We start from the raw sequence: 27413 nt of genomic DNA, 5'->3' as shown, positions 1-27413 counted from the left end.
TCATTTCACCTATTTCTTTTCTGTGTCACTCCTCTTAGTTTTTCATTTAGTAAACATATTTTACATAAAGAGCAAAATACAAAGGGATCTCATGAGACAAATCTGAGTTCTTGTGCCCCTGCCTGTTGCAGAGTTGCACATAAGCTGCAGTATAGCTGAACCAATGCACTTTAAGATACTCACAGCAAAGGTAGCTTTAAATCAGCCATTTCTTTTCAAGCCATTCATCTTTGCCTCCAAAGAACTGAAAGCTCGAGGGGCTTCTGATGTGGGTACAATATCATCTGATCTGCTGCGAGGCTGACCTAACAGTGAAAAGATCACAATCGCATTTCTGTTCATTCCCTCAGGTGAACTCTGCTTTGATATCTCTCGAACTGAATGAATACATTTTAATGGGCAAACGTTGTTTCTGCTCTCTGCAGTATTTCGTCTTTGACTTCCATGTCCCTCCTGATGTTATGTTTGACAAGATCATCAAGCTCTCAGTAAGTAGTCCATACCCTGCATGTTTTGAAGATGATATAACTCCTTAATACTTTATGGTGCAGAGAAGTGTATATACCATACCTTTTGTATGTATAGCTAAGTGTGAAGACATAAAAATAGGTTTCTGGTTATTGCATTAATTAGGTTAATTAATGATCTGAGAGAATAATTGGTTATATTTAATGTAAAATGGTGAAAAGATTATGCAGCCCCTTGTTAAACATGAATAATAATACACTATAAGTGCTTTACTAAAGGAAATAAACCAGACAAGGTAGACGAGAATAAATCCAAAGAATATGAGCAAATAGGAAGTAAAGACAATAATGTGGATAAGATTTAAAAAATCAAAACAAAGTCCATAGCCATCTGTTTTTCTGTAACACTCAGACTTTTTAATTATTTATTGCAGTTTTCTAGTTAAATTTTCAAATTTGCTCTTTATTTTAATATTTCATTCTCAATTCTCTCTGTGTAGGTCATTCACTCTAAAAATCTTCTTCGGAGTGGGACCTTGGTGGGAACCTTCAAGATGGATGTTGGGACTGTTTACTCTCAGCCTGGTAAACTACAAGCTGTAGCCCTGATATCTATCTAATAACTCATCATAACGTACACACCCAGTCCTAAATGTGTTTTGTACAACTTCATTTTGTGTCCTTTGTTCATTGTGAAGTAAAAATTATTATTAAGATTTAAGAAAAGCTATTTGTCAGCTGACTAATTGAGTGACATTTATCCCAGAACATCAGTTTTACCACAAGTGGGCCATCCTGTCTGATCCTGATGACATAACGGCGGGGTGTAAAGGATATATAAAGTGTGACATCGCTGTGGTTGGGAAGGGCGACAACATCAAGACTCCACACAAGGCCAACGAGACGGATGAAGACGACATAGAGGGGTAAAAAGTTGTTACTGATGTGTTAGTTTTAGATTTAATTCAAAACTATGTTATAATTTCAAAGATTACAAAAACATGTATATTTAAATAATAATCACACAGTATCTTTATAAAGAGTAAAGAAAGCAACTCCTAAAGTAACTCCACAATCCTGTCACTGAATGAGTTTTCGTGCTGTTGTGTGTTTCCAGGAACCTCCTGCTCCCAGAGGGCATCCCGGCAGAGAGGCAGTGGGCAAGGTTTTATGTGAAGATCTACCGCGCCGAGGGACTTCCTAAAATGAACACCAGCATCATGGCTAATGTGAAGAAGGCCTTCATCGGAGAGAACAGAGACCTGGTGGACCCCTACGTTCAAGTGCAGTTTGCTGGGCAAAAAGTAACTCCCTCCACATCCGGCAATCTCTTATTCTTTGCTAGGTTGTAGCAGCTGTTGTTACTCAACAGGGGATCATTACTGATTACACTGTGCGTTTGGTTCTCTAATAGTTAAAAAGATATCTTTATATATTGTTACACAGGAGCAGCAACATTATTTTTGACTGAAAAACGTTAAGATTTTATTCCTGTTTTAAATGTTTTATTTTTAAGTATCCAAAGTTTTTGAATAATTACCTTTATTCAAATACTTTTATTGAACTTACCATACATACAACTGAAAGTAGGCCATAGACTGTATTTCCCAGTTCCAATTACCACACACATAAACACATCGCGAGCCTACATCCGTCCCTTACACAAATATCTTAAAATAAAAGAGAAGACAGAAAAGAGAGTAAAGGGAGGGGGGGAAAGGTTTCTAGATCCAGTAGAACATTCTGGTTGAGCTGTAAGTAGTAAGTGCTTGAGATCATCCAGCCAGCGTTTATGAGATGTTGACTCAGTTGTTTTTTTTAATCTGAGGAGTCTGGGGAGCAGACTTCAAGCAGGGAGTGTAGAGAAGGCCACAACTACTTCTGGTATTAGCTGTGATCTTTTAAGTCCTCGGGTTGCTCCCAAATATGTTTGCCAGAAGGTTAAGATCAATACCTGTTCAAATACAATTGAGAGGGTTAAAAATGCCCATCCAAAAACCCTGCAGCTGTAGACAGGACCAAAATACTGAATGTGGCTGTGGGTGCCTGGATAACGCCCGCATGTTAAAGGTTAGGTTGTCATTCTTTCAGGGGAATCATAATACAATACTTGGCTACACATATACAGTATGTACAATGAAAGGGAGATTAATTGTAGTGCTCCTCCTGTTCTTTCTGGCCACAAAGCAAACAAAAACTGCTTCGATTTACACATGGACAGATTCACATTTACTCTTGAAAAAACGTTTTTTACAATCTGCTGTTGGTAAGATGGAGCCATATGAAGTAGATAAGCTCCTTTAGTGTTTATGTTATTAAAACTACTGTATCAACTACTATAACAAGGACTAGAGCCACATAACTGACCACTACAAATGTTTATGTACTTTCTACCTGGGACTTAAGTATTACTCCAATGTCTCCAAGGGGAAGACTTCAGTCCAGAAGAGCAGTTATGAACCAATTTGGAACGAGCAGGTCATCTTCACTGAGCTGTTCCCTCCACTCTGCAAACGCATGAAGGTCCAGATACGAGACTCGGATAAGGTCAACGACGTTGCCATAGGAACCCACTTCATTGACCTGCGCAAGATATCAAATGATGGTGACAAAGGTTGGTCAGATTGGTCATGTTCAGTTTGTCTTATGAACATTGATTAGCTGTCAGGTACGTTAATTAGTCAATCTTAACTAGCTAATATTTTACTGCATATAGTAATTGTAGTAAATGTAGATGTGCAGTCAATACATAGATTAGCATATATTAAACCAAAGTACAAGATCCATTATGAAGAATTTTGCCAATTTCCAGAGAAAATTCCTTGCAGAGTTCCTTTTTATAAATAGAGGGGAAAATGGTGAGCATGACCAATGAATTTTATTATGACTGATCATATAATCATGAGTACAACCTTACAAAACCTCAAACATTATCAACGTATAATACAAAGAAAACACATGTCCATTTACAAGTGATCTCTGCTAAATGAATTGGAGCAAGAGCACAGCAATGAGCTTACAAAATAGTCAATTATGTAATACGCTTTAAAGAATTAAAATGTAATGTTCAACGAGATTTGGATTTTACATCGTCTGGACAAAGATATGGAATCTAAACTCCGATAAGGATATGAAACTGTCCTTTCTGTAAGGATTGTGGTTGTCATAGGCTAATATGAATTGTTCACTTTCTGGCTTTTTGGGAACGGGTTGAAGGATGTAGATACTTTGAAATACCTTAAATAGAATAGAATATTGAAAAAGAAAAAAAAAAATCTTCTGGATTACCATGTCATCTCCTACATCTCCTCCTGAATGTCCAGGGTTCCTGCCCACACTGGGCCCAGCTTGGGCCAACATGTATGGTTCCACCCGTCAGTACACTCTGATGGACGAGCACCAGGACCTGAATGAGGGTCTTGGAGAAGGCGTGTCCTTCAGAGCCCGTCTCCTGCTCTCCATCGCTGTGGAGATCCTGGACACCACTTCACCTGAGATCATAAGCTCCACTGATGTGCAGGTGGAGAGTGTCTCCAACATCTCAGAAGTAAGAAGACCCGACTGACTTTATGTGAAGTACTCATTACTCGGACATCCCTTCACATAAAATGTCCCTCCAACTGCATTACCGAAAACAAACTTATCTTAAAGCTGTTTCCCTGACTGTGATCCATGAGAACAACATGCTGTTTGACCTCTCCTGAACTCCTGACCCACAATAAACAGTGTGATGCTCCAATCCACCATTGTATTGGCGCGTGTGTAGTTAACTGCCCATCAGGGAAATCAGAAACATTAGATGCTCTGCTTCGGTGCAAGCTTGCCAGCTATTCACATTCTTGGCTGTTGTAAATGTGTCCTCTGGGAACCGTAGTCATTCATGCCAGCATGAGTCTGTGCCAGTTGTCAAGTACTTTGTTTTGAAGGAGAGACAGATTACTAATTTAAGGAAATAATGCTAATCAAATAAAAGCCGTAAAGGGGCTCATTTATCTTCACTCTAAATATTGAACATGAGATTGGTCTGCCTCATCATTTGTCATCTATAACACAAAGTAGAATGCGTTCATCAATGCTTTTGGATCATTCACAGGAATGTCCATTCGTCAACCTAATTTCTGAGAACAGGAAAGGCCAATAACTGACTTTGGAGATGAAAAAATATTGTCTTTCATATCCGGAAGATTGCAAGCCGGCTGTGGTTCATATGGGGTTGTCATATTTGGTTAAGTTCTTGTAGAGACTAATCCTGATTGAGCTGAGAAACAGTGCCGCAATCACAGATGGTTCTGTTAACGCTGCTAGGACAGTTTATTGTCATGCATCACATAAATTTTTCAAACTAGACTTAACATAATATTCCTGTTTATTTTAGCTATTTTTGACATGTTTTCTGGGCTTGCCCTAAAGTAAAAACATTTCTGAATAAATATTAATTATTACTTAATATAATTATTTATAGATTATATCAGAAAGCAAAGTAAATCGGCTGCAACTAAATAGTGTATGTTTTTTATGGGCCCCTTTAGGGTTTTGCTTAATGTGTGGTTTATTTAAACTACCTTTGAATCATACTCATTGTACATCCCCAGACTGTGACCATTTCAGCCTGGTCACGATGGCTATGGACACTGGAGATACAGCATATCTAGACTTGCATGGTTGCTACTCTGGCAACTTTGTTTGGTTTTGTCTTGTTTTATTTATTTTTATAATACTTTATAATATAATAATGAATATTTCATATTTTAATAACAACTACATAAATGGTTAAAACTACTCAGAGAGGAGGAAGGTAGCTGTTATGTATAGTTAATGACAGAAAAGCAGTTTTTCTTCCACAGACTTTATAATAAAATGAATGCACTTCAGTCCAATAAAATGTTTAACTTTTTCTTTATTGCCATTCTCGTCACTCCATCAGAGTGCCACTGGGAAAATAGATGAGTTCTTCCTCTTTGGTTCCTTCCTGGAGGCCACCATGATTGACAGGAAGATTGGCGACAAAGCGATAAGTTTTGAAATCACAATAGGTAAATAAACTTTTTCTTGATCTTGTTAACGTTGACCTGTTTGCCCCAAGTTTACAATATAACAGAGGGATGTGACAGTGTACCAAAACAATCAATAGCTACCTTAACCAAGTACAGTCCGTAACAATGTGGGATGTTCTGCCCGCTCCCAGGAAACTATGGCAACCAGATAGATGGTGTAAGCAAGCCTTCATCAGCAAAGAAAAGGAAGAAAGATGGAGAAAATGAAGAAGAGGAGAACGAGCTCATCCAGAACTCCAGTGAGGACGAGGCAGACGAGGATGGGGACCTGGTCTCCGTCTCCTCCACTCCTATAATGAAGCCCGTCATCACCGACAGGTCAGGTGTCAAAGGTCACAGGGGCAAGGTCAAGGGGTCGAAATCAGTTTGTTAAGTACTTTATAATTATCAGAGATAGCACAGTGTATCTCAGCCAGAAGCAGACTGCTGGCAATGATTAGCTGTATTAAGAGTAGTAATTGCACAATCCTTTACACATTCAGGTTAAACTAGCATTTAGTATGTAACAATTCAGGGTTTGACTGTGTTATTTTGTTTGTTTCGTCAGGAATTACTTCCATCTTCCCTACTTCGAGAAGAAGCCATGTGTCTACATCAAAAGCTGGTGGCAGGACCAGAGAAGACGACTTTACAACTCCAACATGATGGACAAGATCGCTGACAAACTGGTCAGTGTACACCTTCCTTCACAATGTGCAAAGGTCAGCTCAGGTGGCTGGATTGGCTTAACTCTGATATTCTGTAGCAGATGATAACAAGGCTAAGAATATACAGAGCCATGCTAGTAGTTCTGTGAGGCTGTCCTCAGGCACAGCGGTGCTTTGAACTAAATGCTAATGTCAGCATGCTAACATGCAGTTTTGCATCTAGTCATAAACCAAAGTATTGGGAAAATTTTAAAAAAGCTGACCTGATAATGGTGCTAAATGAAAAGTTGGGGGATCACCACAGTTATTACAATTCATGTCGAGGGGAACATAAATGATAAATTTCATGGCAATCCATCTGACAGCTGTCAAGATATTATACTCTTAACTACAGATGTTAACCTCATGGTGGCACTAGAGGAAAAGTCAGGGAACCACCCAAGTCGGTAGGCTTCCTCCTTTGGGGACTTTGAATGTTTGTACAAAATTTCATGATAATCCATCCAATATTTTAAACTGACCAATGTTGCTATCCCCAAAACCACATCACTAGCATGGTTAATAAGATGGGAAAATAACCATTTATAAAATGAATAAACAAATCACAAAGTAGAAAAATTATGACAAATACGGGATAGGAATAATAACAATATAAATTGCATTGTTCTTATAAAAGCTATAGTATCAATTACATGGTAGTATGTGTATATAGATAAGGTACATTCGTAAAAGAGGTTTTGCATATGGTTATGAGTATTTTGAGTATATGAGTTTGTTTTTTTTTCAACAGGAAGAGGGTTTAAATGACGTTCAGGAGATCATTAAGACAGAGAAGGCTTTTCCAGAACGCAGACTCAGGGGAGTGTTGGAGGAGCTCAGCGTCGGCTGCAGGCAAGCTACATAAGAATTTGACGTGGTCTCGTATTAAAACTGGCATTGTGACTCAGCGGTCAGTAAAGATCCAGAGAGTTTCTCCTGATGCAGAAAGCTGTAAACCTGCTATAAGACCTAAGACTTCTCAAACATGCACATTAAAGCCCGCTAGCAGCCTTCTTTCAATGACAATTTAATGGTGAAAGAAACCAGCAGTGTGTTTATCGTTAATTTATCAGTATGTAAAAAGTCGAGCCACATTCATGTTTCATCCTCTGTATTTTCTGGTTATTCCCAGTCGGTTTGTGACTCTGGCTAACAAGGATGTGAACCAGGCAGGCCGAACCAAACTGGATCGAGAACGGCTGAAGTCCTGCATGAGAGAGATGGTATGATTTATGTTTCTCAGAAGGAAGGAAGTGGAGTGAGTGATAGATAGGAAGATGAAGCTGTGAAAAATGGCATCAATTTGTCTGCGGTTCTGTCAGTAATCTCAATCTCTTAATGAGTAAATAGTGTGGAGTGCTGTAAAGGCACCACCCAGAAATTGATAATAATTTTTGAAATACATTTTCACTCCTTTGACAAATTCCGTGCTATATACATTAGCATGCATTTCCAATATCTCATTCAAAGAACTGTTTCATATTCCCTCTGATTCATGTTTGTATTTGATTACAAATAGACTTTTGATTTCAATAGAAAATGAAAAAGGCAATGCAAAGTGTTGTGTAGAAAAACAAAAGCAGTGTAAGCTGGGTTTTAGTGGTGGCTGATGAATAAGGTCCAGTGTTTGAACAGGTATATGCATCAGCAGTATGTGTACTTAAAGCACACTGTAAGAAAGAAATGAAATGACTGTATTGCATACTTGCCTGTAGCTGCACCACACCACTGGGCGTGAGGGAATGTGAAAACTGCAATGGAAAGCAAAAGTATTGCAGGAGAACACAAACTTGTTTTGAAAAAAAAAACATGAGAAAGATTTATGGTGGGAAAAGTCATGTGTGTGGAGGATGTGCAGGTACTCTTTATAGTTTAAACCAAGAGTCTCTAAAACGTTTTATATATTTTAAAGAAAATCCACTTACATGCAGTTGGTTAAATTGTATATGTGTAAGGTGCAATGCCCCTCTGTTAGTATGCTTCATTATCACTTATCTCTCTTCCTGCAGGACAGCATGAGCCAGCAGGCCAAGATGATCCGGACTCAGGTGAAGAAAAACACAGTGAAAGAAAAACTCAAGCTGGTGCAGAACTTCCTGCAGAAGCTCCGTTTCCTCGCTGATGAGGTGCAGATTTAGTCCTGTGTAACTTGTTTGTGCATAAAACTATTAATGCAGAATGAATATACAGTATATAAACATTTTACAGTATATACAGTAAAAGTACATGATCAATCCTGTATATTTATCTTGTTCAGCCTCAGCACAGCATTCCAGATGTTTTTATCTGGATGATGAGCAACAACAAGCGCATCGCCTATGCCCGGATTCCTTCTAAAGACATTCTCTACTCCATAGTTGATGAGGAAACAGGAAAAGACTGCGGCAAAGTCAAAGCTGTCTTCCTCAAGGTACAATCATCTCTTCCCGCCCCTCTCTTAGTCAAACACTGTTCGCTTGTCTCATTAAAACACACTTTGCTGATTTTCAACCATCTTAAATCCAAGACCTGTAATTATTCTGTGAAGCCATGTGCTCAATTTACTGTGAAATGATCAGTTGTGGTAAATAGTCAAGATACAAGATACAGCATTATCTGTAACAGCTGCTTACAAAGAAAATCAGGTGGCAACTTAATATGTATGAATTGGGCCATGTTGCAGCGTTGTCTGCATAATGCTTGATGATTGACTCTACCAAAGAGAGGATGTAATACATACTTTCCTTTGTTTTTCTCAACAGTTTATTCTTTCTTTTTAAATCGAACTCTTCACAATTATTCAGAACCCTGCTGTTGTAATCTGTGTCCACAGCTGCCTGGTAAGAAGGGGTTTGGTCATGCAGGCTGGACAGTTCAGGCTAAGCTGGAGTTGTATCTGTGGCTTGGCCTCAACAAGCAAAGGAAGGACTTCCTCAATGGTCTCCCTAATGGTTTTGAAGAGATCAAAGCCTCTAAAATGGGCCCCGGCCTTCAGTCTGTCCCCCCCATCAGTCTCGTCTACAACAGTAAGTACACGCTAAAAATGTGAGCACATGTGGGCGGCTGAGTCCCCGCAGCATTAGGTTTTCTCTTGATTTACCATTAAGTTTGAACTCTAAAATCATTTAGAGGCTAAACACTCAAAATCAAACTCACTCAGAAGTAGACATTTGACTTCTATTGATTGCTTTTACTTTGTCGTTCACTTTTATAACTTTAGTATAAGACCGCTAACAAAGGGATTGATTGTCAAATAATATGATGTGATGTATGCACGCGTGTGTGTCCAATAGTGAAGCAGGTGTTTCAGCTGAGAGCGCACATGTACCAGGCCCGCAGTCTGTTTGCTGCTGACAGCAGTGGCCTGTCAGATCCCTTCGCTCGGGTCTTCTTCTCCACACACAGCCAGGTTACTGAGGTATGGCCATCAGGGTGTGTAGATGAATAAACTGTGTTTATTAACGGTGAGCAACTGTGTGAGTATTTGTATCACTGATGTGATGTGTGTGTAAACTGAGGTAATATGTGTGTGTGTGCTGCAGGTCCTGAGCGAGACTCTTTGCCCTACATGGGACCAGCTGCTGGTGTTTGACGATGTGGAGCTCTTTGGGGAGGCCAGTGAGCTGAGGGACGACCCACCAATCATTGTGGTTGAAATCTACGACCAGGACACTGTGGTAGGGTCTTACTCCATGTGAATGAATGGATGCATCATTGAGGGGCACATTAATAGACTGATCAATGCTCGTTACACAGGATTCAGTTTGTGCTAATAAATGTGCTTTGCTTCTCCTTCCCTCATGTTCTGCCTGTCTGTCCACCCTTGTTTCACTCCACTCTGTCCTTCACATAAACTCTGTCCGTGATCACTCTGTGCTGGCTAAACAGAGTGTGAAAGAATGTGTTGAGTTTAAAGTTCTCATAGTGACTGATGGCTGTTAGCTGATGTAGCATGAATTATTTGGTTCATCTAGCTGCAGATGAGCTCTGGAAAAGCTTTGGAAAAACTGGTTGTAGTAGGAGCAGTGGCGCAGAGTAGAAAATCTTGCTCCCAATACTCAATCATGAAACGAAGAAAGGTTTTTAAAAAATGCTAATTTATATATCTATTTAATGACTACATCTATGTTTGTTATATCACACTATGATCTTTAGTGAGGGTGTCGTTTGTATTATATACTGTAAGACATTTGCTGTTTCACATTTTTAAGACTTTCAACCACTTTGACCAATACTGACACCAAGTGGCTGCCGTGGAAACTGCACCACACACGCCCATGTCTAACTCCCTTCCCTTGTCCCCTGACTGTCCAAACTGCCTGCTGTCACAATGTATGTAGGGCAAGGCGGAGTTCATAGGCCGGACGTTTGCGAAGCCCACCATCAAGATGTGTGACGAGCACTACGGCCCCCCGAGGTTCCCACCCCAGCTGGAGTACTACCAGGTTTACAGAGGGAACTGCACTGCCGGGGAGCTGCTGGCTGCCTTTGAGCTGCTGCAGGTAACATAAATTATGCAAGAACACAGATACGTAAACACACATGAATGAATGAACGAATGCTTTTTACATGTGCACACACATGCAACTCCATAGGGTCTCCTTCTGGAGAGATTGCATGACACTTTTGTACAGTTATAGTAAAGAGGAATGAGGGATGGAAACGGAAGAATCATTAAGTAATCATATGGATCATGCACAAAAGATCATGGAAAAATAGCAAACATAGGGGTTTTCTTTCTCTTTGTACATGTCTCTTCATGTAAAACTCAAATCTTCTTCTTTGCCACCATGCATATCTTCTTTCCCTTTCCCCTTTAAATAATTATAACTCCATTTTCTCTCTTGTTTCCTCTGCCATCATCCCACCACACTTCTCTTCCATCCATGAGCATATACATTTTTTCTCCTTTCACCTGTGAAATATCCATTTTCCCTGTTTCTTACTCCTTCCTATGCCTCCTCCTGCTGCCCACAGATACCTTTCGATGAGGAGTCGATTAGGCGAGCCTTGATTGCTGTCCATAACTTTGCTGTTCCTCAAATAAAGGTGCTCTTTTCTTTCATTCTTTCTTTTCATCCTATTTTGTCTTACTCTTTGGTCATTCTGTTGTCAGTGTTTGTACTGAAAAAGCTTTTTATCTCTACCAACATGACATTAACCTCTGCCTTCTCTGAACTCACACTAAGCAAAGAAAGACTCTGTACAAATATTAGGACTGTAGGAAATAAATCTGGTATGGTGTTAATGCTGTAGTTCAATGCATAAATCACAGAAGCATTGCAACCTGTTACTCTCACGTTTAGAGTACTTCCCATGTCCCCTCTTTAATTAGATCGGTCAAGGTGGGAGGGCCGATCTTCCTCCCCTTGAAGGGCCGACAGACTCGGAGCGTGGACCCATTCTGCCTGTGCCGCTGGGCATCCGACCCATCCTGAGTCGCTACCGCATTGAGGTGACATTCTAACAACCAGCTCTGTTTTTGAGCTCTAGAGATTCCCCTACTCATGTTTTTTGTTCTCTGGTTCAGGTTTTGTTCTGGGGCTTAAGGGATCTGAAGAGAATTAACTTGGCTCAGGTGGATCGTCCCCGTGTGGACATAGAGTGTGCAGGGAGAGGTGTGCAGTCTGTCCTCATCCAGAACTACAAGAAAAACCCCAACTTCAGCACCCTGGTTAAATGGTTTGAGGTGGTAAGTGCAGCTGTCCATTTGATATTTAGACCATTTGAAATTTGGATCTTATATATTATATCCAGCCCCTTGAAATAAACATGAAACTTCACTTGAAATCGGTCTGCTTGTCTTTACTTAACTGAACTCTTTTGGATAAGTGTTACTTATTGCAAGAATAATATGTAGGCATGGTGTAAACTTCTGCCTTTGCTTCACTGCACCAACTGCATGTCTTAATTATGTCCTCAGGACCTTCCAGAGAATGAGCTTCTCCACCCTCCTCTCAACATCCGGGTGGTGGACTGCCGGGCATTTGGCCGATACATCCTGGTGGGGTCCCATGCTGTCACCAGTCTGAGACGTTTCATCTACAGCACCCCAGACAAATCCTCCAACAACTGGGCCACTGCAGGTGCTAACACTAATGTGAAGGGTTATACTGATATTATTGTGATATATTATTGTTAGCAACGAGCCTACTAACTGTGGGTGTTAGGAGCAGTAGCACTGCGTTTCTGTTTGATGATGAGACAGCATGTGCATGAGCTGTCTCTTTTCAAAAGACAGCTCATGAACATGCTATCACAAACAGTATCCCCTGATGAAGGCTCCAAGCTAAAACACATCTGCAGTTTCATCAGCCCATTAGTTTCAAATGAAATTCAAAATGATCAAGACATGAGGAGATTCTATTTCTTTTTTCACCACTGGACTGCCTCCTTTTTCCTGCTTTTGTTTTGGGGAATCAGACACATGTACAGTCGTGTTAATGTTTACCAATGTATTGCCATTAAGAAAGACAGCCTGACATTGGCATTACATTTATACATTTTACACTCAGACTTATACATATAATACATATTTCAAATGTAAACAGCAATCAATAGCAAATTCATAAACATGTAGAGGGCATTCTTTTGTTTACTTCTTTGCCAGTTCTGGTTTTCCTTTATTTCTTGAATAGACCTGTGGGTTTACACTGTACAAATAAACTTTAGACTTTGTTTTAACTTTTTCAAATTGCCCATTGGACAGGCTTCCAAGAAGGTTTAGACAATAACGGTATACTGTACTTCAGGAAGGTTTAAGACTTTAAGAATTACATTAAAATGCGACTGATCCAGTTCTCTGGTCACTAAAGAATGAATGTTCATTCTTTATTAACTTTGCTGATTTCTCTGCTTGCTCTGTGCCTTGACCTCTTTTTCCTGCCTGTCTGTTCTTGCCATCTGTTGTCTTTTCTCTCTCTTGCATGTCCTCGGCTCTCCTGTCCTCTCATGACGCCTGCCATCTTTGCCATTTTGGCCCCGCTCCAGCTAAGCTAATGAATGGCTACATGGTCCTTGCCAACGGCGGCTCCCAGCCTCGCTCCTCACCCAGCCTTTCCTCTCGCACCCTCTCTCGCCCCGCAGGTGACATCATCGTCAACATGGACACAGAGCCTCTGGTCCGAAAGATGGACACAGTCGTCAAGTTAGACGCTGTAAGCTTTTTTTGAGTATATGCACTGTAGACCATTGCCTGCTAATTCCTATTGTACAATGTGCATGTTTATGTAAATGCTGTGAATCTTATCACTGCTTTATGTTCTGTCTTTTTACCTGCCTCTGTACATGTGCCGCTCCTACCTGCATCATTCATTGTGTGTATTAATCCTTGTGTTGTTTTATGTAACGGCCCCTATCATAGACGTCTGATGCTGTTGTAAAAGTTGACATGGTAAGTAATCGTTCCTATAGAGATTTGGCAATGAAAATATGGGCTAAAGTTAAATGATTATTACATCATTATGAATAAAAACGGAGCTAATGAGAAACACTGTGCACAAGTGTCTGAACTGTTTTAACAGACTGAGGAGGAGATTGACAAAGAGAAAAAGAAGAAGAAGAAGAAAAAGAAGGGAGGGGCAGAGGAAGAGGATGAGACAGATGAGAGAGTGCTGGACTGGTGGTCCAAATATTTTGCCTCAATAGAAACGCTGAAGGAGGTTTGTCTGTTCTATTCTTGTCTACTCTATTTACATCTTCACATGTTTTTTTTTGTCTCATAAGATTTCTCTCTCACCTGAAGTCCTATTAGACTGACATAATTTTCTTGCCTGGTTTTCCAGACCCTCAGAGCCCAGGAGGTAGCACAGGCAGAGGCGGAAGAGAGAGAGGACCTGGAGATAGCTGCAGAGGCAGCAGGTATTAAACTCCACGAAATCAGCTGGACTTCCTGCCAGTGTACCTAAATATCTGCTGCTTTGATTTCCTTTTAAATGAATATGTCAATATCCACATACTTCACTGTTTTATAGTAACAGTATATGCGATCATATCAAACAACTTCGGAATTTGAAAAAATGTATTTTTACAATACACACAGATTTTAAAAAGCCACCACTCACTACTGATTTTTTTTAACCATGAGATGTTCCTGCATTTCCTTTTTGCATTGCATTATGGGAGAATAGTGTCCATCAACAGTCTGCTCAAAAATCAACCATTTTTAGTATGCATGCTTACTGCTGTACTTTATTTTGTCACTTTTTATGTCTGAAAAAACCTGCTAGAACCAGTTTATAGTGTAAAAATTACAGCTGACCGTGATGACTCAAAATGACGATGATTCATAAATGTCTGATATCTGAATTTACTGCTCACTCTATTAATTGTGCAAGCAAGCATTATTTATATAGCACTTTCCAAAACAGCTTCAAAGTTTCAAAGTGCTTCGCAGTTAATACAAAAATAATCGAACACAGCATGTAAAGAACAAATGAAATACAACAACAAAAATAGATACTAAACAATAAAAGCAATATAACAAACAAAACAAAAGTCAATAGGAAGCGCAAGCAGCGAACCTATGAGCTTTTATTATAAAGAGAGCAGTGATTTCAGACTGTAACTGATTGAGCTTTGGTCTGAGATGTGAGTTCTAGCACATCTGTCTGTCATCTGTCTCCTTCCATGGTTTAATCCTTCATCCATGCTTTGAACATGAGTCAAACATTATCACATTCATGATCATTTCCTACATGATCGCCCAGCTCTGTAGTACACATGAAAGTTTGCTGAAACGCACCGAATTAAACTACGTCTGCACTAATATGAGTATAATCCATGCAGCATAAAACTTATAAAGGTGGTACATGTAGTGTAAGAATAAATGATGTAAATTTAAACTACATTTCCAATGTTACGCAGTGGTCTCTGTTGCTAAGCTGAACTTCAGTCTTCTCACTAACTTATCTTATTTTCTGAGAATCGCAAAATGAATGCAACAATAATTTATTGATGCTACATAACACTTTTAATAACATGTAACAGGAACTTAACACCGGGGTCCTTGAACGTTTCAACTCTTTGTCACCTCTGACACTCAACATTACCGGGTGAAGTTAAGCATAGTCAGTAGTGCATTTTTTTGCCAAGGGTAACTAAACCCAACAGTGATGTCTTTAATATTTTGTGGTGTTTTTGATTCTTGGAGTGCCTTTCTAGTGTAAGAACATTTGACTACATTTCCAACATGATTTCGGGGAAACTTACAACAATAAACAGAACTGTCAGCTTTCATGTTGAACGACGCGTGTGTAGTGCTGTGTGCAACCCTGCCACCCATCTTCATGACTCCAACCCTACTTTGTCCACGTCCACTTCCACTCACCCCTCCAATCAGATATCAAACCCAATGACCTTCTTATGAAAGGCTCCAAGTCAAGGGAAAAGAGCAAAGAGAAGAAGAGCTCCAAGGACAAGAAGAAGGGTCAGGCTGTGGACGGCTCTGAGAAACGACCGGTGAAAGCAAAAGTGGACGAGCTGTTGGTGAGTATGTCGCTCCCACTAAGACACAACAATGAACTAACACACAATAATGTACATGCAGATCCAAACACTTAATGTGTTTGGTGATATGTAGGTGTACAACAAGGAGCTGGAGAGTGAGTACGGCAACTTTGAAGACTGGCTCCACACTTTCAACTTATACAGAGGGAAGGCTGGGGATGATGATGAACATGCTCTGGATGACGACAGGATTGTTGGCAGATTCAAGGTGGGAAAACACTGAGATAAAACAAGTACGTCCCAACCTACGCTGGCTGACCGAAAATAAGTCGCAGTGCAAAATCACTTCTTTTTTAAACTGTTGTTTTTCTCTGTGTCCCAGGGATCCTTGTGTATGTACAAGCTACCGCTGTCTGAGGAGATCACGAGAGAGGCAGGATTTGATCCTAACATGGGCATGTTCCAGAGCATTCCACACAACGATCCAATTAATGTCCTTGTCCGTGTCTATGTGGTTAGGGTGAGTGACCTCTTTCCCATTGAAATCCATGCTGCAGTTAAACTCTAAACACAATCAAAATAAACAGAATTAAATAAATATACTCGCTAATTTTGCTCTATTCTGTTTTCCTGTGCCGCAGGCTACAGATCTTCATCCTGCAGATATCAATGGGAAGGCCGATCCATACATTATCATCAAGCTGGGAAAGTCAGAGGTCAAGGACAAAGAGAACTACATCTCCAAACAGCTCAATCCTGTGTTTGGCAAGTAAGTTGAGAGAAAGCTTTATTTATTCATTAAGTTAATTTAGTTTTAGTTCCTTGTCATATGTTGTAGAAAAGGAGAAAGAAATTTGTCAAGTGGGGAAAAAAGTCATATTTGCATTTTATTAACTGATTAAAATTAGCAATATCTTGAATGAACCTGAATGTGTTGCCCTTCTTAACTCGTCATTCTTGTTCTCGACTTGTTCTGTTGATTCCCCACTTGTCTGTACTCAGATCATTTGAAATCGAGGCCACTTTCCCCATGGAGTCCATGCTGACGGTGTCCGTGTACGACTGGGACCTGGTCGGCACTGATGACCTGATTGGAGAGACAAAGATTGACCTGGAGAATCGTTTCTACAGCAAATACAGAGCCACCTGTGGCATTTCATCCAGCTACTCTGTGTGAGCGCCCATGTGTTTTTATCCTTTACATGTTTTAACCCAACACCTGTGTTTGCTTTATGAATTATAACTTTCTGCATGCACCACACCACTTTGTTATCTATTGATGTTAGCCATGGATACAATATTTGGCGGGACCCTATGAAGCCCAGTCAGATCCTGATGAAGCTCTGTAAGGAAGGCAAGATCGATGGACCCCATTATGGGCCGGGAGGCAAAGTCAAGGTGGCAAATCGAATCTTCCTGGGGCCTACAGAGATCGAGGATGAAAATGGTGTGGCTGTATTTTTTTTCGTATCAATCATTACTTAACCATCAAAGTAACTGTGATAACGACTGTAAAACCATATATACAGGTGATTAGTAGTCAAAGTAGAAAGTGTCAAAGTAGTGACAGTGTTGAAGTTGTGAGTACCTCTACCGCAATCTTTGTTTTGGTTTTTTGTTGCAAAGAAAAGTTAAAAAAAGCAATATCCCTCACACAATCAAACATATTTCCCATGAGATCCAGCTCAGTGCTATAATCAAGGTAGAGTAGACAGGAGTAGAACTGCACATTAAGAGGACCTTTTGGCTACATCTGGTCGTCTACTGAGGATGCCAGCACGTCTGGTGAGATGTTGATATGACATAAAGGTCATCAGATGTTGCCAATCATTTTAGCAGTAATCTCATTTGTTTACATTAAGATCGGGCTATAAATAAATATAATATATAGATAAAACTGGTACAGCTGTTTTGCATGTCCCTTCCCTTCTTTATCTCCTTTTGCTTGTGTCGATATTCCAGGTCTGAAGAAGCAGACTGAGGAGCATTTGGCCCTAACAGTGCTGAACCACTGGGAGGAGATCCCGAGGGTGGGCTGCAAGCTCGTCCCTGAACACGTGGAGACCAGACCACTGCTGAACCCCGACAAGCCCGGCATCGAACAGGTAGAGCCCACCCTTTGTCTATAGTCATGAAACAGATTGAAATCATACAGTAGTTAAGCGGTTCCTTTACCTCTGTGCATATAAAGGGCCGTATTGAGATGTGGGTGGACATGTTTCCTATGGACATGCCTGCTCCTGGACCTGCGATTGACATATCACCACGGAAACCAAAGAGGTAGGCGCAGAGCAAATAAGACAAATATCAGTCTGAATATGATGAAAAATAATTGAATCCTATGCAAATTTTATGGGGAACATTTGTTAATTACATTCAAAGTTTTTTCAACAGACTATTTATAGTTCTATCCCGAGGTTAAGTGATGGTGAGTCTGTTTGACTAGTTAGCTCTCTATGTACTGTCATATATAAGTCCAACTGTGTGTGTATGTGTTCCTTCCTCCTCCCCTTACCAGATATGAGCTCAGGGTGATTATTTGGAATACAGACGAAGTAATACTGGAGGACGATGATTACTTCACTGGGGAAAAGTCCAGTGACATATTTGTCAGGGGGTAGGTACAGAGGGACGTGGCGACCAAGCCTTGTCCCGTGGGTGTGAGCTGTGTGTGGACTTTTTTTTTGTTGCAGTTAATCATTGTTTTTTTTGTTTGTTTTGTTTCCATTTTTTTCTGTGTGCGTTTTCTTGTGTCGTTTGTCGCGTCTGTCTTTGTGTTTGTGGTGTGTCTCCTGTCTGTCTCTCTGTCGTCCTCTCTCTCTCCTCTGGGCAATGCTGTGCTGGTGTCTAGCTTTGAGCTTCGTGTTGTTATTTGGAACACTGATGACGTAATTCTAGAGGACGATGCTTTCATGACAGGAGAGAAGATGTCTGACATCTATGTCAGGGGGTAAACACAAACGACTCCATCGCATGGCTCGTACAACAACCTCCCTTACTCCTTCCTGAAGCACTGATGTCATTTCCTTCTCCCCTTTCCCACTTCCTGTCGCAACTCTCCATCCGGCACGAAATCTCGCTTGTTTTAAACTCTCCAAAAAGCACGCTGAAAATTATTGCCCACTCAAAAATGAGTTAAATCAGGATCAAACCACATAAACAACTTGAACAAAATTATAATTGTACTTATTGTATATATGCCAAAACAATCACAGCAAAAATTCACAGATACGCTGAGATTGTTGAGATTGAAAGTTCGTTCATGACCTTGGAAACAGCAGAAACCTTTTAGCTAACATGGACACGAAGTGCTCAGAGGAACATCTATATTATCATGACAATTCAAATGAGCAACTCTATCTGCTGATGAAGTATTTTTGGTGTGTTTTTGTTTTTATGCTGCCTTGCTATTAAAAGAAATTCCTCTTTTAAGACAATAAAGATCTGAACTGAGCTAAACTGTTCAGTTGTTGTAGTTTTGTCAACTTCAGATATGTTTAACAAAAAAGGAGCTTTTATCTCATGGTGTTACGTAATCAGTGGATGGAGTTTGCTCAATTTTCTTCTTTTTTTTGAAAACTACAATTTTCTTTTTTGTCAAAGTAGGATTTTGTTTTATCTTTTTTAAACTACCATTTTAATTTGGTCAAACTAGCATTTTCTTTTCATTTTTTTTGTCAAACTACTATTTCCAATGTCAAGAGTGCTTTTATACTTTAAATGTTTTGCTATATGTTTTGTTCAAAGGTTGGTGGTTTGATCCTGTATTGTAGATTTGACTGGAACTTACTTTATATAAAGAATGTAATTGTAATGTATTTTGTAATTTTTAAAATTTTTAAAAAAATGTATTTAAATGTTTGGAGCCTCTTGCATGTAAATAAGAAAAAAATATGCATGGCAATGCGACAGAGCTCCAGTGTTTTTAATTGCATTGTCATGTTGCAGCCTGGTCCCAATACTGGACCTTCTTCATGGCAAACATTTTGACTTGTTATAAGGTGCAACTAAATTAGTTTTCCAACCAATGAAATTGCCTTACACCAAACTCACAACAAATAATGTGGTGTTGTTCAGATGTGGATAAAAAATAAACAATGAACTAATATGATTACAAAATATAAGCAGTCCGAGAGCAATGCTGTAGTTTGCAGTAGTGTAGTATTGGCAAGGAAGTTGCACCAAAACAAGGAATGCGTGCCTGAATTAATTTATCTTATGAACTATAATTAAAGTGATAGAAGACGTGGCAAATATTCACAAGATGGAGGCGTAATGTTACTATACCCATGGTAGAAAAAGCACAGGTGAAACTAATAACATTAATAGTGTCTCATTCTATTAAGTGTCCCAATAAGCTATGGCAGCACAGCAAGCACAATAATACCAGTTCCTTGGAACGGACACTTAAATATAATGCAGCCATTATTTATGTTTTTAATTGTACCTGTGCTTTTTTCTACAATGAAAAAGGTCAATAATGAGTTTGAAATTTTATTCCTGTTAAAAGTTCTTAATGTCAGTGTTTTGCGGAGCCTCTTCACTCCTGCATCTCTTAACCAAAAACACTTCTCCCTCAGCCGACGAGGGTATGTCACCTCAGGAGTGCACTGTAACAAACGGGGGGCCATCCTCAAACAACCCTAAATACTTGGAGGATGTTATATGCTAGAAATCAAGACCTATATTCAGTGCTGTACAGTTAGGTGGCTTGCACAATTGTCTGCATTTTCAGTGAAGACAGGTGGAAGGGATTGTTTCAGATGGGTCCAGTGTTGTGATACAGTGATCACGTGTGATCATGCATGTTTTAGTGACATTGCGTCCGCAAGCTGAAACTTCCCAATACTTTCTCACCTTAATCCCAGCCTAAATTATGCTAGTGCATCTCAGTTACCAAAACATAGCATATTCCCTCACATTTTTTAGGATTTACTAAGACTTTCTATGCTGACATTCCCTTGTTGTCAGTGTTTTTTTTTTTTTTCATATTTTCAGTTGCGTTTTGAGAACTGAGACTGCAGCTTCCCTCCTGTTCCTCCTCACTTAGGAAGCCAGACTCACTCAACTGTTACTGAAAGAGCACAGGCTTTGACCTTGTGCTATCTGCGTCCAGACACTGAAAGATAGAAAGTTTATTTTAAGGAAAATTTCAGATAATTTTAATTTATGGTATTTTTGGCGAGCTTTGTGTATGCATGGCTTTGAAAGTAGTGTGAAGCTCCAACATCAAATCAGATTTTTATGTATCATTCAACAACATCTGGTTTGTTTTTGGGGAGCCACATTATATGTTTTGATTTTGACCTATTAACCATCATCTCTCTTGTTAGCAAACTGGTACATTTAACATGTCCTATGCTCTTGTTTAAATCAACCAAATTAATATACAGTAATTAACAGACAATTGCAATGTCCTACATGTTAGGCCTTAGAAGTGCATGACTGACAAAATTAAACAATAAAATCTATGCACTCATCCCACCAAACAATGAGCCTAAAGGTCAACCTTACTCTGATCTCGGTGGCCTTTCCCACAGATGGCTGAAAGGACAGCAGGAGGACAAGCAGGACACAGATGTGCACTATCACTCCCTGACTGGTGAGGGCAACTTTAACTGGCGCTTTGTCTTCCCCTTCGATTACCTCATGGCTGAGGAGAAGATCGTCATCTCTAAGAAAGAGTCCATGTTCTCCTGGGATGAGACTGAATATAAGATCCCTCCTCGCCTCACGCTGCAGGTCTGGGACGCCGACCACTTCTCTGCTGATGACTTTCTGGGTGAGGACTGATGGGAACTTTTCATGTGATTTACCACAAAAAAAATTATGCCAAAATATCACCATCTTTATTGTCTGACTGCTCCCAGGTGCGATTGAGTTGGACCTAAACCGGTTCCCTCGTGGCGCCAAGACCGCCAAGCAGTGTTCCCTTGACATGATCCGAAATGAGCAGGAGCTGCCCACCATTTCCATCTTCAAACAAAAAAGGGTCAAGGGCTGGTGGCCGTTTGTAGCCCGAGATGAGAACGATGAGATGGAGCTCACGGTAAGTCAGCCACAAAATACTGAGCATGAGCAAAGTCACAACTGCAGTTTGGCACCACATAGTTAGAAAGCCACCTTCAACGTAGTAAAAGCTGAAATAAAACAACAGTAAAGCAAACACTAACCCTAACATAAAAGCATGCAATACATGTAGGAAAAACTTATTACAAAGCAAATTCCAAAGGGTCCAAAGAAATTAATTTTGTCAGATTTCTCCAATTGTTGTTTGTCACGATCTTCTAACTTACACTACCCTCATTTCCATTATAGCAGTCTTCTATTTGCGGCACCATTTAAGACACTTGTAAAACACTGTTTATTACACAAATTGTATATATGTTTTGTATGTATATATGTAAATAACTGCATATATTTCTTGAGCTTATATTTTTATTTTCTTATTTGGCTCTATTTTTATTAGTGCAATTCTATTGCCTCTTTTATTATTTTTCTCTTTTCTAGTTCAATTATTTGAATATGAGTTTATACATTTTCTCTGTGTGTGTATCATGGGGGGCCACAACTACTACTAAGTGATGGTACTTCTTCAGGGCTCTAAAAATCTTTCAAATAAAAAAAAAACTGGTTTAAATGCTCCTAACTTATGTACACATTGACGCGTTAGCCTATAATGAGGAGTCACAGGTAGACAATACTTCAATGTGAGAGGTCAAAAATTATGGGAAACCACTGTATTCCTTTATACAGATAATATTAACATCCCATATGTTAAGATCAAAAGTCAGGTATCTGTATATAGATGCCTAGACTCAACGTGTCTAGCTGATTGATTAATATAAATGTTGTCGATGTGTTATTAAACATATTTTGTCATTGCAGGGTAAGGTAGAAGCTGAACTTCATCTGGTGACAGCAGAAGAGGCGGAGAAAAGTCCTGTTGGACTGGGACGAAATGAGCCGGATCCACTGGAGAAACCAAAGTAAGACATTGACATATTTATCCACAGTGTATGTAGAATCGAGCTTTCTCAGACACACTTGTTTCACAAATATAATTTCAGAATGGTTGTGTGAAGAAAGAAAAAAAGTGCAGACATGACCCTTAAATCTCCTCTTCAGGAAAATCATTCTCAGTGCAAAAAGCAGCGGATCAAATGTTGTGTTACAGATCACCACCAATCAGGCTTATATTATATAATATTTTGATTATATGATATGTGATTTGGTCTTGTTTGAACCTGTCACTGCTTTTTGCACTGTCAGAAGGCCTCTGTTACACTTTCACACACGTTTCTCCTCCTACCATCTCTTCAACTGTCTCCCTCTGTCTCTCCCCTCCCCTCTTTTCTGCGTGTGACTCCCCCTTTCTCCTTACCCTTTCTCCCCGTTTTTGCCCTCCATCTGCATTCCTTTCTTTTCTTCCCTCTCTACCTCCTTTTGCAAAGTCGCCCGGACACCAGTCTTATGTGGTTTCTGGGCCCTCTGAAGTCCATTCGTTACTTCATCTGGCACAACTACCGCTGGCTGATCCTCAAGGTCCTGGGCCTGATACTGCTGCTGCTCATGCTGGGCCTCTTCCTCTACTCAATCCCTGGCTACCTGGTCAAGAAGATACTGGGGGCCTGATGAGCTGGTAGCCTCCGCCCCCTCCTCGCTGTCTCTGCTTATTTATTTAACCCCTTTGCTTCCTGGATTCTCCTGTCGTACCTGTAGCTCCTCCTCTCCTGTCCCGCCAAAACTCAGTTTCTTTGTAGTCTCTCCCTTTGCTCTCCTCTGTTGTCTCAGCTATAGAATAGTCTCTGTTGTGTATCCTTTGCTGTATTCTTGTCTCAACCTTTTGCGCAAGCCAATATCTTTTGCCATCTTAGAAGTGACCAACTGTTTGGTATGGAAACACAAAGGGTCGTTTTTACACATTGGAGAGCCACCAAATGCCGAGTTCACGTCACATGGGATGGATGTAGATATGGGAAAGATTTCCATGCAACTTGCGAGCATTCGCATCTTTGGGCAAAACAAGATGTTTGTATATCAGTTGTGTGAGGATTAAAAATACTGTGTACTGAAAATATAACACAATACTCATAATAATATTATGTAATTATAAAATATAAGAACAAACATTGAACGACAGACTTTAGCTGACAGGCAGCCTTGTTTGTTTGATTTTTGTATGCCAGATCGGATTTATGGAAATACCCAGAAAGGTCTGAGTTTCCAAGTCATAATTACAACTTGGATGTTGACATGAACACTAATGTGACATAAACGCAGCATAAGGCGCCACTTCGAGAGGACATTTTATGTAATTCATTTCAGATGCACAGTCTAAATTTAGAATTGTGACTCTACAAAATATTGCAAAAGCAGTGTTTGTTCAGGATGTGACGGCAAGGGCCAGTGAGTGATGAGAGCAGAGCTGCCTACATTTTACATTTCAATTTTAGTTGCCATATTATCTCATATATGTACTTTTACATACATGTACATGATAAGTCAACATGCAAACAAATAATTAAGCTCTCCCATACAAAACACTTCACAAACACGAGGACACTGTGACATACTGTGAGTGGTGAAGCAAGTTTTATTTATTTATTTCAAATGCAGAGCTGTAGGTCTCATATGTAAATTGCTTTAATAATGTGCATTTTAGGGGAATAAATAATCAAAAATTAAGATGAATTTAAGTAAATATGTAATATGTTAAATATGTGGTCACTGAATACTGTTTTAATCACACAGGATTATGAATCACTATTTTACATATCATATCCTGAATGTTATTTTTTTATCTATTAACTACTAATGGGAATACTGCGTGTGACATGATGGGTGACAGGTTAAGTTGAATTAAACTAAAATACATTTAAATTGTTACTAAGATAAGATATCACTAAGCTCAATCCCCCCAGAGGTGCGATGTGCGCCTGGTTAAAGGCACCAAAATGGCCAGAAACAAACTGCCATGGAAAAACATCAGTGTTGCAGCTGTTGGTCAACCATCCATCCATCATATGTTTTTTATTGTTCATCTTTAACTTTGTGATGTGATCTATTAGTCCTCTCGAACATTATGTTGATAGAAATGTTGTGAGCATGTTGTAGTGAAAGATAATACTCATAAATGCAGCTTACTAACCGCTAATGCCAGCTTTCTCTCTCTCTCTCTCTCTCTCTCTCTCTCTCTCTTACTCGTCCCATGTTTCATCCCGTTTCTCTCTCCCCATCACTCACCCCTTCATTAACTCCCTTCTCCATCCAACTGCATGCCTTCTTCATCAAATTCGTTACTTCATCCCTCCCTCCAGTCGCCCAGACACTACCTTCCTGTGGTTCCTGAGCCCGCTGAAAGCCATCCGCTACCTGGTGTGCAACCGCTACAAGTGGCTGATCATCAAGATCGTGCTGGCCCTACTGCTGCTCATCATGCTGGGCCTCTTCCTCTACAGCATGCCGGGCTACCTTGTTAAGAAACTGCTGGGGGCCTGAGAAGCTGCTGGGCGGGGGGTGGGGGGGGGGTCAGCCAGATACATGCGACGATGGATGGATGGGAGAATGAGGGGGACACAGAGGGCAGACGCTGGCTTGCAGGCGCAAACCAGAAGGACAGCATGAGGTGTCTCCCTCAGTCTAACTCACAAGGAAGAGAAGCAGGGGGAGGAGAAGGTGCTGTGGAACTCCTCTCTTATCCATTCTGATCGTCACAAATAGCTCACCACCTTCCACCTTAGCTCTGACAGACCCACCCCTCAAAAAAGAAATGAGAAACACTAACTGTCTAATCATCTAACAAGTCTAATACTCCATCCTTGAACTGAACTAAAAAGCAATCACTTTCCCACAAAGTAACACCTTTTTCTTTTCAAGCAATGTTACATGACAGTGAATGTTTCTTAAACTGTTTATACAGCTTATTAAGCTAAAATCGGTTGTTGTGTGGTCAGACGATTGCATGGAAATTCATTTCAAGTGATGCTATAAGATATTTCATTACTGCTACAACAATTGCGGTTGATTTATATAATATGGAAGAAAAGGAACAATATTTTTGGCAAAACTTTGTTATCCACCCCCCCCCAAAGTATTTAGCATGTCTAAGCACTATATATACAATTAATAAATGAAAGCAGATATAATGACATTTTAAGTGTTTATTAATGTACAGTACTTGTCAGCTATTCTAACTTCTCCTGTGAAGACTGTGTTTTACTCTGTTTACACAGCCTCCACTTATGGGTGCCCACAAGAGGAGCTGTAGTTGAGAAATACATGAATAAACACTTAAATCTGCTTATAACTAAATTATCATTCATTCAGTGCTTATGTACTCCTCATAAATGCTGACTATGTGGGTTAAAGCAAAGTGTTACCATGTTATAAAAACTATTATAGCTCTTGCTGTCTTTGCACATTTCAAGAATAATAATGAAGAAACAAAAGATGTCTATTTTCTTAATGAAATTCAATGAGACATAGAACAAGTTGACTTCAGAATAACTTAAATAATGAATAAGCCTTCTACGGGGGTTTAGTTAAACTGCAACGCTAAATGTTTAATCCCTTGGGTCAAAGCTATCAAGTCAGACTTGAATCAAACTGTATTTGCAAGTAATTATTATGACAAACTGTTTTATCCCTTTTTTTTCTAATTAATATGTAGATGTAAAAGCGCAGCTCAGCCAATTCTCTCAGAATGCTTCGTTAGTATTCCCATATTTGTGCAAGTGTGTAAATGCTCTTCAGTTCACGGTCCTGGGTCAGAATCCCTGCTGAAAAAAACCCTCACAGGAGACAAATAATTTGCAAATATCATTAGACTAAGTCTAATTGAAAAGTTACTGTTTTCGACCAAAAAGGATTCTTTATGTCAATAAGCATGCATCATTGTGATAACTGACCACAGAGGTCATGTGTTGGCATGAATGTCTTTCCGGCTCGACACAAACCACATCAACAACCCTGTTATCTTGCACTTAGGTAGAGTAGTAAAAGAGGGTCGGGGTTGATCTCCTATAAGGTGGTTGTTTGCAGTGTCCGTTACTCCCCTTCAGATTTGCCTGTGCGTGACCTCATCTGTGTTGCAGTCTTTGTGACTATATGTTTCACCAATTACAGTTATTGTTTGCACTAAATCTGCCTGTTTTTACAATGAATTTGTGTTTGTATATCTGTGTAAATGTGTGCAATATTTATTTTCTGCCTGTTTTTGGCAATTTGAAATAAATTGAATTCTATGGACAACATGTTTGAGATCACTGAAGCGGCTATAATCAACATTTTGATATTCACAAGGGATCATGACTATTTGTATGTGAAAGGGGTCACTCAGAGTGATGAACCCACAGATGGTTACCACCTGAATCTGCAGTTCCCCTTTAGTTCTACCTACTGTAGCTTTAAAGCATTCTTTTCAGCTCATTGTTCATTTCACTCACATAGCATTGTTTTCTGTGTTAACTGAGCAAACAAGCTCTAAAAACCCCACTACACATTACCTGCTACCTCCCCAGCACCGAGTGGCAGACAAAGTTAGCGACTAGTGTGTGAATATAGTGCAGCATTTAGCAGCTAAAGAGCTCCATTTGGGCCTAACTAATTCATTGCATAAGGGATAGTCCCTGATGGTTCCTATAAAATTTTCCCAGAGAGGTGGGTGTGTGCTGCTCTTTATCAGTCTTTATCAGTGACCAAAACATTAGTTGTAGGTCTTGAAGTGACCTTTGGTACTCTTTGCATGGAAACAATGGAAATTTTATCTCTGAATCTCT

At 39.8% G+C, this 27413-nt stretch overlaps 1 protein-coding gene across 11 annotated transcripts in view; it reads left to right on the top strand.

Moving 5' to 3' along the window:
- otofa (otoferlin a) overlaps positions 1–27413 on the top strand; it is an 83754-nt gene that overhangs the window by 56043 nt on the left and 298 nt on the right. For 2 of the 11 annotated variants that reach the window (XM_038727242.1, XM_038727241.1), the window contains exons 10-46: positions 426–488; positions 968–1052; positions 1234–1393; positions 1585–1771; positions 2895–3081; positions 3791–4014; positions 5392–5500; positions 5653–5839; positions 6069–6189; positions 6959–7059; positions 7340–7430; positions 8217–8333; positions 8465–8617; positions 9020–9212; positions 9480–9604; positions 9729–9863; positions 10527–10688; positions 11164–11235; positions 11522–11641; positions 11717–11878; positions 12110–12272; positions 13177–13343; positions 13550–13579; positions 13710–13847; positions 13971–14046; positions 15527–15672; positions 15767–15901; positions 16016–16153; positions 16275–16402; positions 16636–16806; positions 16920–17080; positions 17596–17738; positions 17825–17913; positions 18485–18583; positions 21174–21415; positions 21504–21682; positions 22522–22622. In XM_038727242.1, coding sequence (XP_038583170.1) covers positions 426–488; positions 968–1052; positions 1234–1393; positions 1585–1771; positions 2895–3081; positions 3791–4014; positions 5392–5500; positions 5653–5839; positions 6069–6189; positions 6959–7059; positions 7340–7430; positions 8217–8333; positions 8465–8617; positions 9020–9212; positions 9480–9604; positions 9729–9863; positions 10527–10688; positions 11164–11235; positions 11522–11641; positions 11717–11878; positions 12110–12272; positions 13177–13343; positions 13550–13579; positions 13710–13847; positions 13971–14046; positions 15527–15672; positions 15767–15901; positions 16016–16153; positions 16275–16402; positions 16636–16806; positions 16920–17080; positions 17596–17738; positions 17825–17913; positions 18485–18583; positions 21174–21415; positions 21504–21682; positions 22522–22622 — 5060 coding nt within the window. Of the gene's footprint in view, positions 1–425; positions 489–967; positions 1053–1233; positions 1394–1584; positions 1772–2894; positions 3082–3790; positions 4015–5391; positions 5501–5652; positions 5840–6068; positions 6190–6958; positions 7060–7339; positions 7431–8216; positions 8334–8464; positions 8618–9019; positions 9213–9479; positions 9605–9728; positions 9864–10526; positions 10689–11163; positions 11236–11521; positions 11642–11716; positions 11879–12109; positions 12273–13176; positions 13344–13549; positions 13580–13709; positions 13848–13970; positions 14047–15526; positions 15673–15766; positions 15902–16015; positions 16154–16274; positions 16403–16635; positions 16807–16919; positions 17081–17595; positions 17739–17824; positions 17914–18151; positions 18251–18484; positions 18584–21173; positions 21416–21503; positions 21683–22521; positions 22623–23087; positions 23276–24953; positions 27391–27413 lie in introns of those variants that run through there. The other 9 variants (XM_038727245.1, XM_038727244.1, XM_038727246.1 and 6 more) reach the window with 9 other exon arrangements.

This window comes from Micropterus salmoides, unplaced genomic scaffold (genome assembly GCF_014851395.1).
Source record: "Micropterus salmoides isolate LMB-PRFRI ecotype aquatic unplaced genomic scaffold, ASM1485139v1 Ms_hic_scaffold_18, whole genome shotgun sequence".
Taxonomy (NCBI): Eukaryota; Metazoa; Chordata; class Actinopteri; order Centrarchiformes; family Centrarchidae; genus Micropterus; species Micropterus salmoides.
The sequence above is the reverse complement of the archived record's forward strand: the minus strand, read 5'-3'. Positions and strand labels throughout refer to the sequence as shown.